We start from the raw sequence: 19,078 nt of genomic DNA, 5'->3' as shown, positions 1-19,078 counted from the left end.
ATTTCTTTCCCAGGTTCTGGGGCATATATTCTCCAAGACTCTCTCCTGGGACCGCTTCTCTTTTCCCTTCACTGCATAATCTCATCAACTTCCATGTGTTCAATTATAATTTCTTTTTTTTTTTTTTAAATAAAAGCTTTTTATTTTCAAAATACACGCAAAGATAGTTTTCAACATTCAATCTTGCAAAACAGTGTGTTCCAAATTTTTCTCTCTTCCTTCCCCCGATCCTCCTTTACCTGGACAGGTAAGTCTCAGATCTATTTATCTAGTCCTATCTAGCCTTAGTCTTGCATCACTGACTACTTAGTGAATATCTCAAAGTAGATGTCTTATAGACACAGAAAACTCAGCATGTCCAAAAGAGCAATTACTGTTTTTTTCCCCCTTTCCTCATCCCCTTTCCCAATTTCCCTATTGATGTTGTAAATGCCACAATCCTTCCAGTCATTCAGGCTTCCAATCTTACCATCATTCTTCACTTCTTATTTGCATGGACTTTACATATCCAATTCATTGTCAAGTCTTATTTCTATCTTCACATCTCTCATTTCTATATTTATATCAATACGTTTATTGATATACCTATAATTATATCTATATAGAGAATATTTTTTTTTCTTCCCAGTCACAAAGCCACCACCCTGATAAGAAAGATCTCATCACTCCACATTTGGATTCCTTCAACCATCTGCTGGTTGATTTTCCTCACTCATCTCTCTCTCTCTATTCTAATCGATCCTCCATCTGATCATCAAAGTGATCTTCCTACAGTGCATGAGTATGTCATGTACTATTAATAACTCCAATGGCTCCCTATTCCAGATTCAAACATCAACAGTCATTTGACTTTGAAAACATTTCATAATCTGTCCTCTTCCCATCTTTCTAGTCTTTGTACATTTTATTCACCAACATGTCTTCTGCGATCCCCAGTGCTGGCCTACTTCCTATACATTACGCTCATCTCCAAATTTCATGTCTTTTCACTGGATAGCCTCCATATCTTGAATGTTCCCTTCCACTTCCTGGCTTTCATACTTTTCTTCCAGGGTCTGCTCAAATTCTACCCTTTATTAAAGGTCTTTTCCGGTCTATTTTTAGTAAGTGTTTTTCCTCTAAGATGACCTTTATATATATTGTTTGTACATAGTTGTTTTTTTGTGTATTGTGTCCCCTTGAATGTGAACTCCTAAAGGGTAGGTGCTATGCTTTTGACTTTTTTTTTTGGGGGGGGTATCCCTAGCATTTAACACAATGCCTGGTGCTAAATACATGTTTGTTGAATGACTTAAAAATAATATTATTCCTTGAAAATTCTTATTTATAAAATGGAACCTTTTTCACTCTGATAGGATTTAGCCAATTTTTAAAAAAAGAAGTCCAAAAAGTCTGGGAAATTTGTTGAATCACCTAAAAATAGTATTATTCCTTGAAAATTCTTATTCATAAAATGGAACCTCTTTCACTCAAATAGGATTTGGTCAATTAAAAAAAAAAACCAGTCCAAAAAGTCTGGGAAATCTGTTGAATGACAAAAATAGTATTATTCTGAATGAGATGGAGTGTGATCTCTAAAATACAGTTATGAAAATCGAGTAAGGCTTCATCTACCCCAGAGTTGGAGTAGGCCTGAGGTAGTCCTTGGGCATTGACCCAGGACATACTTACTTCCTCTTCCTGCTATTTTCCCATGACACCATTTCCTTCCTACCTCAATCAAATATGGGCAGCTATGTACTTATTGGCCTAAATTCAATTTCCTGGATTGTTCCTGCATTTAGAATGTAAGACCCTCAGCCAATGAGGATGAGGGTCAGTGGTGGGAGGGGTTTTTGCATTAGAAACTATTTAAACTGCTGACCTGCCTTCAAAATTATTCCCTTCAATTGCTTGTTCCACTTGAGGGACACCCTTTTGTTTTGCTCTTAAGAGACATCTCAAGCTTTTTAAAAATTATATGGTGGTCATTCACTTCTGAGCCACACATTCCTTGAAAATACTTAATTTATAAAATGGAAGCTTTTTCACTGAAATTCCAGGATGTGGCCAATTTAAAAAAAAATCAGTCCAAAAAGGCTGGGAAATTTCCTACACACATTATGTGGGGAAACGCTTCAAGAAATTAGAAAGGAAGAATCTGGGGCACATTTTAGGATGGATGTAGCTCATTCCATTTTGCTTTTTCTGACACTTTAAGAGAAAGGCTTTCTCTGATTTTGAAATTTACAATAAGAAGCTTTGATTTTGATATGAAACTTTCATTCTTTTTTATTTTTAAAGAAAAGTAAAAATAAATCAGATATTGAACCAAATAATTCTGTAATGACTCAATTACTCAAAGTAAAATTAATTTTAGATGCATTTACTCCTTCAGTATTCATGCCAGGGGCAGGGGATTGGGACTTAAATCTGTGATTCCTTTACTATGGGGAACTCCCAGATAAGGAAACTCTCTCTACTAAAGCAGAGCTGTGACTTTTTTTTTTTTTTTTTTTTTTTTTTGCAACTTATAGTATTAGAGAATTGCCTAGAGTACTAAGAAGTTAACTAACTTGGTCCTATTGTTGAGGTTGGCAGAAGCATAACAACAGATCTGAAAAACTGAAGAGCTGGAAGAGATCTTATAGATTATAAAATGAAAAATAAAAACTGGAAGAGATTATATACATAACCCAGAAGATTAGTGTTAGAAGAAATTGTGGAGATGAGGGCAGAACTATACCTAGTAATTGACATAGTATTTCCTTTATTAGAATACAAAGTTCTTTAAGGCAGGAAGAATAGTTTTGGGGGAGGCAGAGCCAAGATGGCAGAATAAAGGCAGGAACTCACCCAATCTCTCCCCCAAACCACTCCAAATTACTTTAAATAATGACTCTAAAGAAATTTTAGAGTGTCAGAATACCTAAAAAGATGAAGTAGAACATTTTCTGGCTTAAGACAACTGAGGTCATCAGAAAAGATCTGTGTTGCCAGAGGGTCCAGCGTGCAGTCTTGTGCAGGTCAAGCCAAGGCACCCCCGGGTCCAGCCACGGCATCCCCCGGGTCCAGCCTAAGCCCCAAGCTCAATGCTAGGAAAGCAGGAATTGGCCTAGAGGTTTCTAAACCTATCAACCCATAGACAACATTATAGCCAACATCAGGAAGACTAGTTAGCAAATCTGTTTCAGGTTCTACTTCAAGCCCATGCCTGCTGTTTAACCATTTATTAACAGTTGTTTAAAAATAAGTGTCCTCTGAGTCTGGTCCCACATTATTTAATAAAATATGTGAAATTAACTAATACTTGTGAAATTCAAACATTTTCCATTTTTGTAGAATGTGGTTTAAATTAATACACTGCTAATTTGATTTGATTCTTTGGAAAATCTGTGGTTTCACACATGTGGATTCTTCCTCTTTCCGTGTAGATTAGTGTTCCCTTACCTTTCCCCTTTCTCCTCTGCCGAGCCTTAATAGATAGTCTTCATGGCAAGACAAGGCAACAGACATCTGTTAAGAATTTATTTTGTTAAGTGCAAATCTTTATGAGTTTCCATGGGGAAAAAAAATCAATCATTAACTATTGGCCATGCTTCTAGGGATGAGTTTTTTTTGAATTCAGCTTAGCTGGTTCTTGGGTGTCAGAGAATCTCAGAGCCGGATGGGAGTTTATTTAATTCAATCCATACTTAAGGCAAGAAAAGCTGTGTTAATATACCTGAAAAGTTCCCTTATTGATGGGGAACTCTAGTAAATTACTTTGGACAGCTGTTCTAACCTCAGATATTGAAGAGTAAGTAAATGACCTGGTTTCAGTTAGGGATATAAAAGCAGCTTTATGAAAGAAGACATGTAAGGAAATAGCTGTTGAACATAGGGCTATGCTGTTTGTCCTTTGCTCTTGAAGAGGACCATGACATCAGGGAGATAATGCCATGACATGCTAATGAACTGGATTTAAGTGAGGGAGGGCTATGCAAAGTCACCTGCCTCACTTTCCTCTCCAGAGCCACCTGGGTCCTGTGGTAAGATATAGATGAAATGAGAGACTTTGGCCTTTTTAAGCTAAGATCTCCAACAGGTCTCAATTGGACCAAGCCCTCATCCATTCAGTGCTTAAAGCTAGGTAGTGATTGAGGCAAAGACTCTCCTCATTCATCTAGTAAAAAAAAAATCATTAGATTTAGTAAATGAATGAATGAATCTGGGAAGGAAAGACACTCAGGGTTTCTGGCCAAAGCAGAAATGACTTTGTTAGTAGTTTGGATTGAGGTTCAGCTGAGTATTCAGTTTAACTTCAAGACTTTCCATGTTTTCTTTTCTTTTTTTTTTTTAAACAAAACTTTATTGGTAATAGTTTTCAAATGTGTTTACAACAAAGCACATAAAGAGGAAGTCATTTCCATGAAACAAATTTCTTTGAATTACACCGTTTTAAATTCCCAGGTATTCCCCACCCCCACTCCTACCCCAGGCCTATGAACTCCTTCAGAGATGGGGGAAATTGAGAAAGGGACAAAAAAAGAAAAAGGGGTGGAGAGAAGTGGGCTGCTCTCCACTCAGACTACTTCCTAGAGAGAGTGGGAAAATTATGATTCATATGCCTCAACAAGGGGTCAGTGGGAGAAGTGATGGGTAGATGTCATCCAAGCCAGATGGAAGGTACCTCTAGGGATGGAGGATGGTGGTGAATCTATCGGGCAATAAAAATTGGCATTCCCATGGCGAAAGGAAGCTCTTTACTTTGAAGCTGAGGCACTTACTATTTTCTTTTTCCCAGTGTGGAGGAGGTGGGCTCCATCCACCGTATCCAGGGTGGGCTACATCCTTCAACTTGCTTTCAGGGAATGACACTCCCAGATAGAATGGGAAGTTAGTGGCTGTGCATTAAAAATCTATAGATAAGAATGGCCAAAATGAAGGAGGTGTGCTCCAGGGATATCTGAGAGGCCTCTTTGGCAGGGGTCACAAGCTAGGCTGCCAGAGTGGGTTGAGAAATGTTTTGTTTTGTTTTTTTTTTTTTTTGGTTTGTTTTATTCTGGTGCTCTAATACCCCAAGTGAGCAAAAACTGGGGAATAGGGAAGTTATAGGGATTAAGAGAGCTGATCATGAGGAAAGGAGACCACTGGGAGTAAGGGTAGTGATGTAGTACTGAGAGTTCAGGGTTGTTTCAAACTTGGCAGGCTACCCCTCAAGGGAATCTCATAACTATTTCCACAACTCCTTAGTTGATTATCAGCAGCAAGTATCCCCTCTTTCCCCAAGTCACAGACCCAGCTCAAAACCATCTGCTAAGATCTTAGAGGTTAAAAGCTCTATAGTCTTTGATTTGGGCAGATCCAGACACATTAACATATATTTGGGATAGCTGGGGAAGGTAGGAAAGAGTTAGGATGGAAGGCAAATATAATTTAAATAATATTTAAAAATTTTTTAAATATAAAGGAGCCACAAAAATTTTTACCAAAATATCTTCCCATGCAGGGTTTCTCCTTGTGGAGAAATGGTTTGTTTGCCCTTTTACCCTTAGATAAAGTTCTGAAGTTCCAAGGAGAGGGTAGTCTTGGGAATTGGGAGATTTTCCAATTTGGGGCCCCTGGCTCTCCTGCCCCAGCTTCCCAGCACCAGAGGAATCAATAAGGAGCTACAAAAACAAGGGCCTAGCTCTAGGTACAAGTATATCAATCTGAGTGGGGGGCAGGGGTGGAAAGAAACCTGATCTCTGGTGGTGTTAAGAGGGGGAAGGTTCAAGTCTGTTTGGTCTGGAAAACTCATTTAAAACTTGTATGGAATTAGGCAAAGAGCAGAGGGAACCTAGCCAGGGGTCTACCAGCTGGAGTGAGACAGTGAAAGAAAAGCAGTGGGTGTTAGGCATGGGAGGGAAGAGGGGGCATCAGATATTTGAATCTCCCTCTTCCCACCCTGAAAACATCTCTGCTTTCCTGACTCCCAAGGGAAAAAACTAATATGCAAGGAACTCTGGGGCCCTCAGTCCATTCAATTCCCCCCACCCCCCTCCCCCTCCCGCAAAGAAAACCACCAGGGCCCAGTGACATCATCAGAAATCAGCAAACTCCTTGGCGCATTTCTCGTTGATGGAGATCCGCAGCTCCTGCTCCTCATAATCATCGAAATTACTTGTGTCGCCGGCGCCTCTGTACTTTGGTATAAGGGGAGCATCCACCTTCTTCTGGTAGATGGCTATCCAATCGATGGTGGAGAACCATTTGTGGTTCTTGATATCACTGACACCATTCTTGAGGTTCCCGTAACGCTTGGTGAGGTTCACTTGGAGCAGATTCCTAAGCAGGTCCTTTAAATCGGGGCTGAAGTGAGAGGGGAACCGCACCTTCCCAGCGATAATCTTTTCGTATATCTTGATGGGCTGCTCAGCAAAGAAGGGCGGGTAGCCTGCGGCCATCTCATAGATCAGGACGCCCAGGGCCCACCAGTCCACAGCCTTGTTATAGCCCTTACTAAGGATGATCTCGGGAGCCAGGTACTCGGGAGTCCCACACAAGGTCCAGGTTCGGCCTTTCACACGCTTGGCAAAACCAAAATCTGTCATCTGGATATAGCCCTGCCGATCGATGAGAAGGTTCTCAGGCTTCAGGTCTCGGTGGATCAGGTCTAGCGAGTGAAGGTATTCAAAAGTCAAGACAATCTGAGAAGCGTAAAAGCGGGCGTGGGCCTCGCTGAACCTTCCTAAGCGCCGCAGGTGGGAGAACATTTCCCCACCCGGGACGTAATCCATCACCAGGTACAGGTTTGTGTTGTCTTTGAAGGCAAATTCTAGTCGGACGAGGAACGGGAAGTCGACGGACTGCAGGATACGCTTCTCATTCAAGGTGTGCTCGATTTGTTTCAGCTTCACCACCTTCTGTTTATCAAGGACTTTCATGGCATAGTAGTTCCCGGATTCCTTGTGCTTCACCAGTATCACTCGGCCAAAGGAACCGGTGCCTAGAGTCTTGAATTTTTCAAAATGATCCAGTTGGATTGGACTTGACGGAGGTGGATTTTCCCATTTCCTGAGGAATTCTTCTTTGGCCTTGGCTAGGAAATCCTTGACCGTGTCCTGCTCGTTGATCTTCCAGGTGGCGGACGTGTTCCCCATCTCGGGGGAGCTGGCTCGGGCTCCAGCTCGGGCCGCGTCCTTCTTTTTTCGGTCCAGGGTAGCGGTGCTGACACGGACGCAGGCCACTAGATGTCCCCCACCCCCGCCCGGCGGCGGCGGCGGCGGCGGCGGCGGCGGTCGGGAGCTCAGCTGACTTAGTTCCTTTGTTTTCTTTTTTCCATGGAGATGACAACTGAGGGGTGGCATGGAATGAAGAATGCCCCAGAGGTGAGAAGGCTACTCCTTAGATGATCGGGAATGCCGGGGCACAGATGCCCCAGAAAAGCCTTGTTACGTCTGAAACACAGAAACCTTACAACAACAGGGACTTATTTGCCCGAGCTTTTAGTTTAGCCGAGTGTCTAAATCCTCACGGGGTTTGCTGTAACTTTATCTGATCCACAGCCTAAAGATTTTCTTCTTTAACGCCTCCCTTTGTCACAAGGTCCCCTTAAACGCAGGTAACCTGCTCAGGTCTGACTGAGCAGGGACCCATCACCATCCTGAACATCTTTCCAGTCCTTATCTGAGGCTTTTCCAGCCTGGCAAACCCTTGACAAGCTTGCTCTGAACTGACATAGCCTTTAAGAGATCCCAGGCTGCCCTCAAAGGCAGCGTGTTATTGTATCAGAGGAGTAATTTACTGAAGGAAAGACAGAGCACCCTATTTAATAATGGTTAATATCAAATGAAAGGTAAACAGAACAAGAATTCATTAATTTCACTGGCTGTTGTTCCCTGCCAAAGCCATTATTTGCCACAGAGTCATTAGATGTGACACACAGAGTAAAAAGGGATTTTCAAATTCAGCCTTAAAGCTTGAAGATGTCACTGTAACCTATATAAATAAACCTCTTACTCAGAACCCCCAAAGGTTACAATGGCCTAGAATTCATTAAAGATGATTTCACCGAGTGCTTGAGCTCAAGAGGGTGAGTATTTTGACAAGGGAAACTATTTGATCTGTACTTCTTTTAAGTAGTAGCTTGAATGGTTGTTATGATAAGTTTGATAAGTGTTTGAACATTAACAGAGATGTAGCAAAAATTCTAATTTGTCTGGACAACTGTCACCAAATTGCAGGAATTCTACACTAATTGCCCTTAATATCACTATTTGTAATTCTTGAGTTGCTTTCTTCATGCATTACAATTTCAGTTAAACTTTTATCACGTTAGAAGGCAAGGTCTAGGACTGGAACAAGTTACAGTTGAATCAGCCAAGCTGGTGATACATTTATCTATGCCTAGAATGCATTCATTCCTCTATTCCAAATTTTTTTCCTTCAATAATCATTTCAGATACTATTTCCTCTAAGATATCTTCCCTGATTCTTTTCTCTCCCTACTCCCACCTGGAAGAGATATCTTTCTACTAAAAACTGCCTTAAAAATGAATCCCTTTTTCCCTATCATAGATGGTGAGAGGGACCCAGGTTTGGAAACCTCAGAGGCTGTCTAGTCCAACCCCCTCATTTTATTTTACAGATGAAGAAACTGAGGACTAGAGAGGACGTGCCCCAAATTACCCAGGCAGTAAATAACAGAGAAATAATCTTATTGTTGTTGTTTGGTCTTCAGTCATATCTGGCTCTTTGTGACCTCATTTTGGGCTTTTCTTGGCAAATATACTAGAGTGACTTGTACTTTCCTTCTCTAGCTGATCTTACAGAGGTAACTGAGAATTAAGTGACTTGTCCAGGGTCACACAACTGGTTAGTATCTGAGGCTAGATTTGAACTTGGGAAGAAGAGTCTTCCTGATTCCAAGCCCAGAGCTTTACCTACTTTCTCTACCAAGGTGTTATCAGAAGCAGGACTTGAAATCAATTCCACTAATGCCAGAGACAGTGTGATTTCTCGAATAATCTACACTGCCTCCCATTTTGCATCTTTTAAACACCACTTAAAATTGCTCATATTTTAGGGAGGGCACTGAGTAGCTTGAAGCACAGTCAGAGGAAAACTGGGATGGTGAGCGGATTTGAAAACCAGTTTAGAATTTTTGATTCACTAGTTCCTGATGTCTTTTTAGAAAAATGTACATTAAGGCTTTGAAAGGAATACAATGATCTCTCATACTTCATAAACTTGGCTGAAGTCTCAAAAGCAGGTAATGGACAGGAAAGCTTAGCGGAGATGAAGGTAGGAGAATAGTAGAGGTAAGGGAAAGACCAACAAACTCCCCTGATCACCAAATTGTTTTCAACAATTTCAAGGTTGTGCTTGCTTTGTGAATCAACAGACCATTACAGCTACTACTAATAATCAAAGTGGCAAATTATTCTTTTTATTATCTGAATCTCTCCACTGATTAAAAGCAGCACACATCTTACCTTTGTTATAATAAACTTATCCCTGGACATGTCATTTAACTAGAAGGTTCCTAAGAGCAGGATTATATCATTTCAAAATTTTGTATTAACTGTGTTAAGGACTATACCTTTCATATGGGAGACATTTAGTAAATGCTTTTAGATGTAATTTATGATATAATTTGATATAAATATGATGAGGGTGACTAGGTGGTCCAATGCCTGACCTGAAGCCAAAAAAGACTCGTTGAGTTCAAATCTGGAATGACATTTACTAGTTGTGTGATCCTGAGCAAATCATCTAATGATGCTTACCTCAGTTTCTTCATCTGTAATATGAGCTGGAGAAGGAAATGGGAAACCCAGTGTCTTTGCCAAGAAAACCTTAAATGGGGTCATGAAGAGTCAGACATGACTGAACAACAATGAAAATATGGAGGCCACCTTCATATTTGTGAGTGGAATACTATTTTATTTTTTCCAATTACATATCATTTTCAACATTCACTTTTATAAAATTTTTGAGTTCCAGTTTTTTTTTCTTCTCTTCTTCCAAGTTCTCTCCCCTTCCCAAGAGAGAAAGCAATTTGATATAGGTTACACATCTACAATCATATTAAACATATTTCCACATTAATCATATAGTGAAAGAAGTCTGAGAACAAAAAAGGGAAAACTACAAGAAAGAAAAAAATGAAAACAATATGGTTCTATCTGCATTCATATTCCATAGTTCTTTCTCTGGATGTGGATGGCATTTTCCATCATGATTCTTTATCTTGAATCATCGTATCGCTGAAAAGAGCTAAGTCTTTCATAGTTGATCATCACATAGTGTTGCTCTTACTGTGTTCTCCAGGTTGTGCTCCCTTTGTAAGTCTTTCCAGCTTTTCCCCCCTGACATCAGTCTGCTCATCATTTCTTATAGTACAATAGTATTTCATTATATTCATATACCACAACTTGTTCAGCCATTCCCCAATTGATGGGCATCCCCTCAATTTCCAATTCTTTGCCACCACAAAAAGAGCTGCTATAAATATTTTTGTACATGTGGGTTCTTTTCACTTTTTATGATCTCTTTGGGATATAGACCTAACTGTGGTATTTCTAGGTCAAAATCTATGCACAGTGGCAAAGAGTGGCAGGCTTGAAGGTATAAGACCTGAGTTTGAATTCTCACTGATCCTTATCAGTTAATACTATGGTAGCTACTGTGTGATCTTGGCCAAATAACTTAACCTCTCTGATCTTCAGTTTCTTCTGTGAAATGGAAGTAATATTATTTATACTACCTACCTCACAGGTTTTTGTGATGAAACTGCTGTGTAAACCCTAATCCAAGCCATAATATTAGCTGACATTCGGAAAATGCTTTATGGTTTGCAAAGCAATAAACATACCCTCTCTAGTTTGATGTAGACAAAGAAACTGAGAGTAATTTGTGGAGATATTTTGGTCCAATTACATGTGGAAATTTGAGTTTCTCATCCATGTCTTAAATAATCTATTATGACAAATCTATATTAGCAACACCAGTCCTCCCTCAAAAGTAGAATGTCATGTTATTAGGCTCTAACAGTTCAGCAATATAGAATAAGAGAACAAATATAAAAAGCTTATTTCTTTAATATATAGAGAGAGCTAGGGATAGACTGTGATAGAGATAAAAGAAAGCATTCACAAGATGTTATGCATGGAGGTTTCACTGTCTCTTCTGTCTGTAGAAATCCATCCCTGAATGTGAAGTTCTGAAATCAATTCATGTGTAGAATAGGGTAATTTCATACAGAGCAACAGACAAGCCATGAACTATTTTCATTACATGATTCACACAAAGAAAATAATACTAACCTTCATTTTAGGGAATAGGGACTTTGCCTATAATATCATTGATATAGGCAATTAGCAAGTTGGGAAATTCCTTCCACTGGGAAATTCCAGGTGCAGGTGAGCACCTCCTTTGTAGTTTCTACTATCATGTCTAGAGCAATGAGAGATTAAATGAATTGCTTGAAATCATATGGCCAGTATGTGTTGAAACCAATATTTGAATGCAAGTGTTCCTGGTTTCAAAGTAAACTTTTCTATTTACTATCATACTGTCTCTTAGTAGGGCATGATGGAAAGACATTTATTAGATTTAAGAGGACATAAATGCAAACCCTAGGTCCGGAGCTTACTCTGTGTAACTTCAGACAAAGCATACAGATAATTTGGATAATTTTCTCCCTTGTCATCACCAATCCTTAGAATCATTAGTTTCCTTCAAGGTTTACCTTAAGTGATACCTCTTACAGGAAGCCTTTCCTGATTTTATCCCTTTCTCAGTTCTTCATTCTCACTCCCTACTCAAATTACCTTGTATACACTTATTTGTATATATGTTGTATCTCCTACTCTAATGGATCCTAAAAAGCAGATTGTTTTATTTTCATTTTTGTAGTCTCTCCCTGATCCTATGCTTTTTCATTTGTTAAAAAAAACACCTCATTTTTGAGGTGAGGAAAATGTGATTTAGGGAGATTAAAGTAACTTTCTTATATATCTATATCTATATATAGATATATAGATCTATAGATCTATATCTATATATATCTCCATATTTCCAGCTATCATGTGTCAAATTTAGAATTACATCTCCCAGACTCTTTGCTCTAAGCATGCTGCCTGTGCCCCATAATTCATTCCCAAATAATAATAAAGGGCCCTTAAATCAATGACCATGATAACATTAATAATTTTTTTCAAAATTCATTTTAAAATCAGTTAAAATGATTATTAAATGTTGATTGGAATCATAGGATCTTATGGTTCAGAATGACCTTGAGAGCTAATCTAGTCTTATCCAATTCTATTCCCTGCACATTTATTGAGTACCTTCCATAGGCCAGATATTGTGTTAGTTGCTAAAGAGACCTCTTCCCCACCCCTATCCTCCATTATGAAATAATTTCTGATTTTAACTATCTCTTTAAGTTGGAGATACAACATATACACAGAGAAATGAATAATACAATGTTATTTGAACTGGTGAAGGGATGAAATCAGGAAAGTTTTTTGTGTGAGCCTTGAAGGAAACTAATGATTCTAAGATGGGAGATAAGGAAGTGAAAAGAGAATTTTCTTTGCAGCATCTCCAATGAATGGATAGCTAGTCTTGTCTTGAAGACCTTACATGAGGATGAACTTAATAACAATAATAATAAACAGCAGCAGTAGGAACAAGTAGATTTTATCTAGCTCTTTTTTAAGACTCACACCTATCAGACTGACTAATGTTAAAGAAAAGGAAAATGATACAAGTTGGAGAAAACATGGGAAAATCCAACACTAATACATTGTTGGCGGAATTGTGACTTGATTCAACCATTCTGGAGAACAATTTGGATCTAGGCCCCAAATGATCATAAAACTGTGCATAGATTTTGACCTAGAAATACCACTGTTAGGTCTATATCCCAAAGAGATCATAAAAAGTGAAAAGAACGCACATGTACAAAAATATTTATAGCAGCTCTTCTTGTGGTGGCAAAGAATTGGAAATTGAGGGGATGCCCATCAATTGGGGAATGGCTGAACAAGTTGTGGTATACGAATATAATGAAATACTATTGTACTATAAGAAATGATGAGCAGACTGATGTCAGGGGGGAAAAGCTTTGGAAAGACTTACAAAGGGAGCACAACCTGGAGAACACAGTAAGAGCAACACTATGTGATGATCAACTATGAAAGACTTAGCTCTTTTCAGCGATACGATAATTCAAGATAAAGAATCATGATGGAAAATGCCATCCACATCCAGAGAAAGAACTATGGAATATGAATGCAGATAGAACCATATTGTTTTCATTTTTTTCTTTCTTGTAGTTTTCCCTTTTTGTTCTCAGTCTTCTTTCACTATATGATTAATGTGGAAATATGTTTAATATGATTGTAGATGTGTAACCTATATCAAATTGCTTTCTCTCTTGGGAAGGGGAGAGAACTTGGAAGAAGAGAAGAAAAAAAACTGGAACTCAAAAATTTTATAAAAGTGAATGTTGAAAATGATATGTAATTGGAAAAAATAAAATAGTATTAAATGGTGGGGGGGGGGTAAAGGCTTACAAAGCATTTTACATGTATTTCTCGGAACACTTCAAAGTAAATGCTATTAATATACCAGTTATAAGATGAGGAAACTGAAGTTTTAAGAAGTGACTAGCTCAGTGACCATTTTATAAAAGACAGATAAGGAGAACTATAAGTCTGAAGAATTTCCCTCCACACATTTAAACATTCTTTGTAATTTTTACATTACTCTTTCTTCTCCTCTCTAGAATTAAATAAAAAAGTTTAATCCATGATAACCTTTAGATATTTAATGATTGCCTTATCTACCTTTTAACTCCCAACTTCATTCAATTTTTATATGGCATGACCTCTGACAAATAGTAATAAATGCTTGGTTATTGATCTATCAATTGAAGTTAAGGCTCTTAATAGACATGGTTGGTGATACAAAAATGTGGATGACATAATCCTATCCTTTTCTAGTTTCTAGTCTCAGGAATATAATTAATCCAGTCTAAGCGACATTTCTGAACCATCTTGCCCAAGACCACTTTATATTTCAGTCTGTACTCATTCCTGAAAACTCTTATTTCGTCATCTATAAAATGTGAAATGTGGACATAATCTATAAGCACTCTTCCAAGTCTAAATCCTATGATATCTATCCTGGATTTCCACAAATTCTTTCAATTTTCCTTCATATGTTATATTTCTTAGTCTGTCACTGTTCTGGTTTAAGTGTGTACAGGCCTACATTGCTTTATTGCTTTTCACTTTACTGCGAATACTTTGCAATAACAAATTGAACAAATTGAAGGTTTGTGGTAACCCTGCACTAAGCAAGTCCACTGGTGCCAATTTTCTAATATCAAGTGCTCACACTGAGTCTTTGTGGTCACATTTTGATCATTCTTGAAATTTTTCAAATATTTTGAAATATTTCAAATGTTTTCATTATCATATCTGTTATGGTGATCTATCTCAGTGACCTTTGATATTACTATTGTGATTATTTTGGGGTGCTATGAATCATACATTAGGAAACTAAATCCATAAATTTTATGTATGTTCTCATTGTCCCACTGACCTGCCATTCTCCATTTTTCTTCCTCTCTTCGGATCTTTCTATTCTCTGAGACACAACATTAAATTTAAGCAAATTAATAATGCTACAATCATCTCTAAGTTTTTAAATATAAGGAAGAATCGATCGATGTTGCAAACATTATGGTTTTCTTATTTTAAGAAATTTCTACTGTCACCCTGACCTTCCACAACCACAACTATCAAAAGCGAGGCAAGATCCTCCACCAGCAAAAAGGTTTGAACTTGCTGAAGTCTCAGATAATGGTTAGTATTATTTTTGCATAAATTATTTTTAATTAACATGTGTATTTTAAAAGATATAACACCATTACACACCTAATAAACTACAATAGAGTTTAAATATAATTTATATGTATATATATATATATGTATGAGAGTTTGTGAGTCTTTACTGTGATATTTGCTTTACTGTGATTGTCTGGAACTGAACCATCAATATCTCTGAGGTATGCCTATACTCTATGCACCCTCTAGTTTGTCAGTTAGCAAAATGTGGTGTTTTCCAAACCATTCCATCTTTTTTTTTTCTGAGACAATTGGGGGTAAGTGACTTACCCAGGTTCACACAGGAAGTGTTACATGTCTGAGACCACATTTGAACTCAGGTCCTCCTGACTTCAGGGCTGGTGCTCTATCCACTGCACCACCTAGCTGCCCCCTCATTCCATCCTTTTATGAGATTGCTGGGTTTTAAATGTGCTAAAACAATAACAGTTGTACATATGAAAGATGTATTCAAGAGAACAGAGGGTAAGAAAACCACAGGATAAAAATGGAGATAAGGCAGGTTCTGTGGGGTTGCTTGGGGGGCATTAATGGAGTGGATAGAAGAAAATCAGAGAGAAAAGGACTGGTCCAGGATCATGGAACAGCCAAAAAATAAGGCATAATGGGATTTATTTGTGGCAAGTAAGCTAGATTTGAAGTTTAAGGTTCTAGGTTTGAATCTTGACTGTTGGATTTCCTAGCTCTGTGATCTGGGAATATGTCATTTCACCTTTCTGGAACTCTATTTCTTCCTCTATAAGAAAGGGTCAGGCTGGATAAACTCCAAATTTCCTTCTGATTCAGTGATCCTATGAATTTTTGGCATATTTGTCCAAGATTCAGTTAGCTATGAGCAGGGAAGGGGATAGAAGAGAAAGATAGAAAAGAGAAGGATAGAGAAAAGGAAATCTGATAGGTCGGTCACAAGTTTTCAGTTACTTTATGCTTTGAAATTTTCAGAATCCTGACTTGACTCATCAGTTTCAGTCTCAACTCTTTGCATGATCAATTTCAGCACCACCACTTCCTATAGGAGGTCATGGCTTTTTAAAAGTTGTTTCCAATTGCTGCCAATAGCTAGGTTTTGTTAAATGATCCAATGATATTCATCCCCTCCTTATCTATAAATCTTTCACAATTTCAAACTCAATATGCTCACAAACTGTTTTTTAATGGTAACTCTGGTATTCTATTGAAATCATTATATGCGGTAATTAGTAATCTGCAAGATAATTTTAGTTAATTTTAAATTTAAAATCCATCATGCAAAACGAGCAGGAACAGAGTGAATATCACAACAAAGGAAATGAATCAGTATAAGAGAATACGCTGCTGAACACTAGAAATAAAAATATACAGATTTCTTAGGGAATAATCATTGTCTAGATTTTACTTGTAATTATAATTTAATTATGAACCCCCTTTTGCAACATTTTTAAAGTACATAGTTAGCATTTAAGTACTTTCCATATAATTATCTGCCATTGAACCTGTTCATTATTTAGCAGTTGCTGCATAAATTACTGTGCTTTGTGTAAAAATATTTTTCACTTCACAATGACTTGAAATCAAATAAGAGAAATCATTTGAATTATATTTAATATCACCCCCCCCTGTTAAATTTCAACTTTGAAGGGATCCTGACATCTTAGAGAACAGAAGATAAAGAGATGAACTCAAATGACTTTCTTCTAGTACTGGGGGATTCCCAGAAACCTAGAGACACTTTTTCCCCCATTTCCCAAGAACCCTAGGTGCTTCCCTTTGAGGATCCAGTTGGATTCATTCTTAGTGAAAGGGTGGAATACCTTGAATCTGGAATATCTCCTGTCCCTTCTGAAAGTTAATTACAGAAATGTAAAATCCTAAAACTAGAAAGGAATTTTGAGTTCATCAAACAGAGCCTTACATTTGAGAAAACAGGCCTAGGCAGGGAAATTAATTTTCTAGCTAACATTTATATAGTACTTTAAGATGGACAAAATGTAATATATGTGAATATATGACAAAATGATATATATGTATGCACACATGTATACATATCTATCTATCCATCTATCTATGTCTATGTGTATGTTTATATGTAAAATATCATTTGATTATCACAACAACTCTCCATATCCCTGTTTTACAGATGAAGAAACTGAAATTGAGTGAGAAAGGTTAACTGCCTTTCCCAGGATCAAATAAGTCTCTGAGATAGGTTTATAATTCAATTCTTGATTCCAAATCCAATGTTCTTGCCACTGTACCATCTAGGTGCCTTATGTAAGGGCAAAGAGAGGTAATAGTAGAACAAAGACTAAAACTCAGGTCTTATGACTGCTTGATGATCTCTCTCTCCCATCCCTTAGGAAACGCTGGAAATACTTCTTTCTGGGCTTTCTTTGGCACTGTACTGAAGCTGGCATATTTTGGTTTTTTTTGGAAACATCTAGCCAGTGAAACAATGAACAGGCTACTAAAGGGATGCTATTTTTTGGAGGGGAGGGAAGGAAGAACTGTTGAGGCAGCTGATCTGTATGTGAACATAAGGCAGGGAGAAAGCCAATTCTTAACCATGGATGGAGGTTATGTGTATTCAGTGATCTGATTTTGCTCATGTGTATTTAAAGGAATGTAGATCTAGAGCAGGCCCAGGCAAGAAAACAGAAGAGTGGAGATTAACTATCATGCTGCTCCTATGACTTCTTCAGATTTCTTATGCTTATTTTGGACAAGTCAAGATTCCTGATAAATCAACCAAAAATTAACATTTATTCATTAAGCGTTAGACTGTATGCTTAGTGGTTGGGAATACAAAGACAAAGACAGTTTTTCTCCTCAAGAAACTTATACTACATAGGAAACTGTGTGTATATGTGTATATATGTATATGCGTGCATGTGCAAGTGAATATATATATATATATATATATATATGTATCTGGGTGTATGTGCATATATATATACATATATAAACATGTATTATATATATAAATAAAATGTGTATGTACACACATATACATATACATGTATGTATGTGTGTGTGTATGAATCAAAATGAAGGTGGGGGGTTTAGGAAAAGGCTCATTTCATTTCCTATGATCCTATTGTCTCTTCACCAACCATCTTGTTGCCTTGAAGAAACTTCTGTTTAGGAATTTTGCTGTCCCAATTAGTGATTATCTTTGAACCACTATTTCAGAAAAGCCCTACCCGCCAACTCTAGCCAACTCTGGAGCCATGAACCATTCTGCTATTATTTCTGGATGGGATATATAGTTCTACTTTTGTTTTTAGCCACTCACTACCCCCATAAATTTCCTTAACATAGTGCCTCTCCCTGGTCCCCATATTCTATTATATATTTACCCCCTATGATTACGTAAACAATTGGAGAGCAAACAATTGTTTGTTTTTGTGTTTGAATCCACAAAGCCTACACAGTGCTTGTTACACAGTAAATGCTTACTATATATTGTTTTCTTTCATTCATTCTTGAAAAAGCTGGTACTTGAGCTGAACTTTGAATGAAACTAGAGATTCATTTTAGGAGGCAGTGACATGGCTCAGTAGACAAAAGCACTGAGCTGGAGTCAAGAAATTTACACCTGACCTCTGACCCTTACCAGATGTGTGACCCTGGACAAGTCACATGTTTTCTGTTTGCCTCACTTCCTTCAACTATAAAATGGAGATAATAATAACATCCACCTCCTAAAGTTGTCATAAGGATCAAATGAGATAATACTTCTAATGCACATAGAAGATGATTAGCAGATGCTTGTTTGCTTCCTTCCTTTGGAACCAAGGGGAAAAAAAAATCTAATTTCTTTTCTATGTGACTGCCCCTTAAATACTTGAAGACAGTGCTCAAGAACCCCTTGAAGTTTTGTTTTTCTTTACCTTTTTAGGCGAGACAGCTCCAGTTTCTTCAACCAGTTCAACAGACCATTGCATTTCATAGTTTCCAGCCCTTTCGCCATCTTATTCACATTCCTCTGTATGAACTCCATTTTCTTCAACAGCCTTCCTAAAATAAAATGGCCAGACTGAATACAGTATCATTTTTCAATTGATGTCAGGACTACTAGGTTTTTATTCTCAACACTGGACTTCTAATAGTACAACTTAAGATACTATTTTCCTTCCTTCCTTCCTTCTTTCCTTCCTTTCTTCATTTCCTTATCTTCTTCCTTTATTTATTTCTTTCCTACCCTCCTTTCTTTTTTCCTTTCTTTCTTCCTC

The 19,078-nt window shown here is 37.8% G+C and overlaps 1 protein-coding gene across 1 annotated transcript; it reads right to left on the bottom strand.

Moving 5' to 3' along the window:
* Positions 1-4,891: 4,891 nt before the first annotated feature.
* On the bottom strand, positions 4,892-7,325 carry LOC100913731 (cAMP-dependent protein kinase catalytic subunit alpha-like). The gene has a single exon (XM_012539679.3). The coding sequence runs from the start codon at positions 7,308-7,310 to the stop codon at positions 6,045-6,047; it is 1,266 nt and encodes a 421-aa protein (XP_012395133.2). The 5' UTR covers positions 7,311-7,325; the 3' UTR covers positions 4,892-6,044.
* Between the last annotated feature and the right edge of the window lie 11,753 nt (positions 7,326-19,078).

Source organism: Sarcophilus harrisii, chromosome 2 (genome assembly GCF_902635505.1).
Source record: "Sarcophilus harrisii chromosome 2, mSarHar1.11, whole genome shotgun sequence".
In the NCBI taxonomy this organism is placed as follows: Eukaryota; Metazoa; Chordata; class Mammalia; order Dasyuromorphia; family Dasyuridae; genus Sarcophilus; species Sarcophilus harrisii.
The sequence above is the reverse complement of the archived record's forward strand: the minus strand, read 5'-3'. Positions and strand labels throughout refer to the sequence as shown.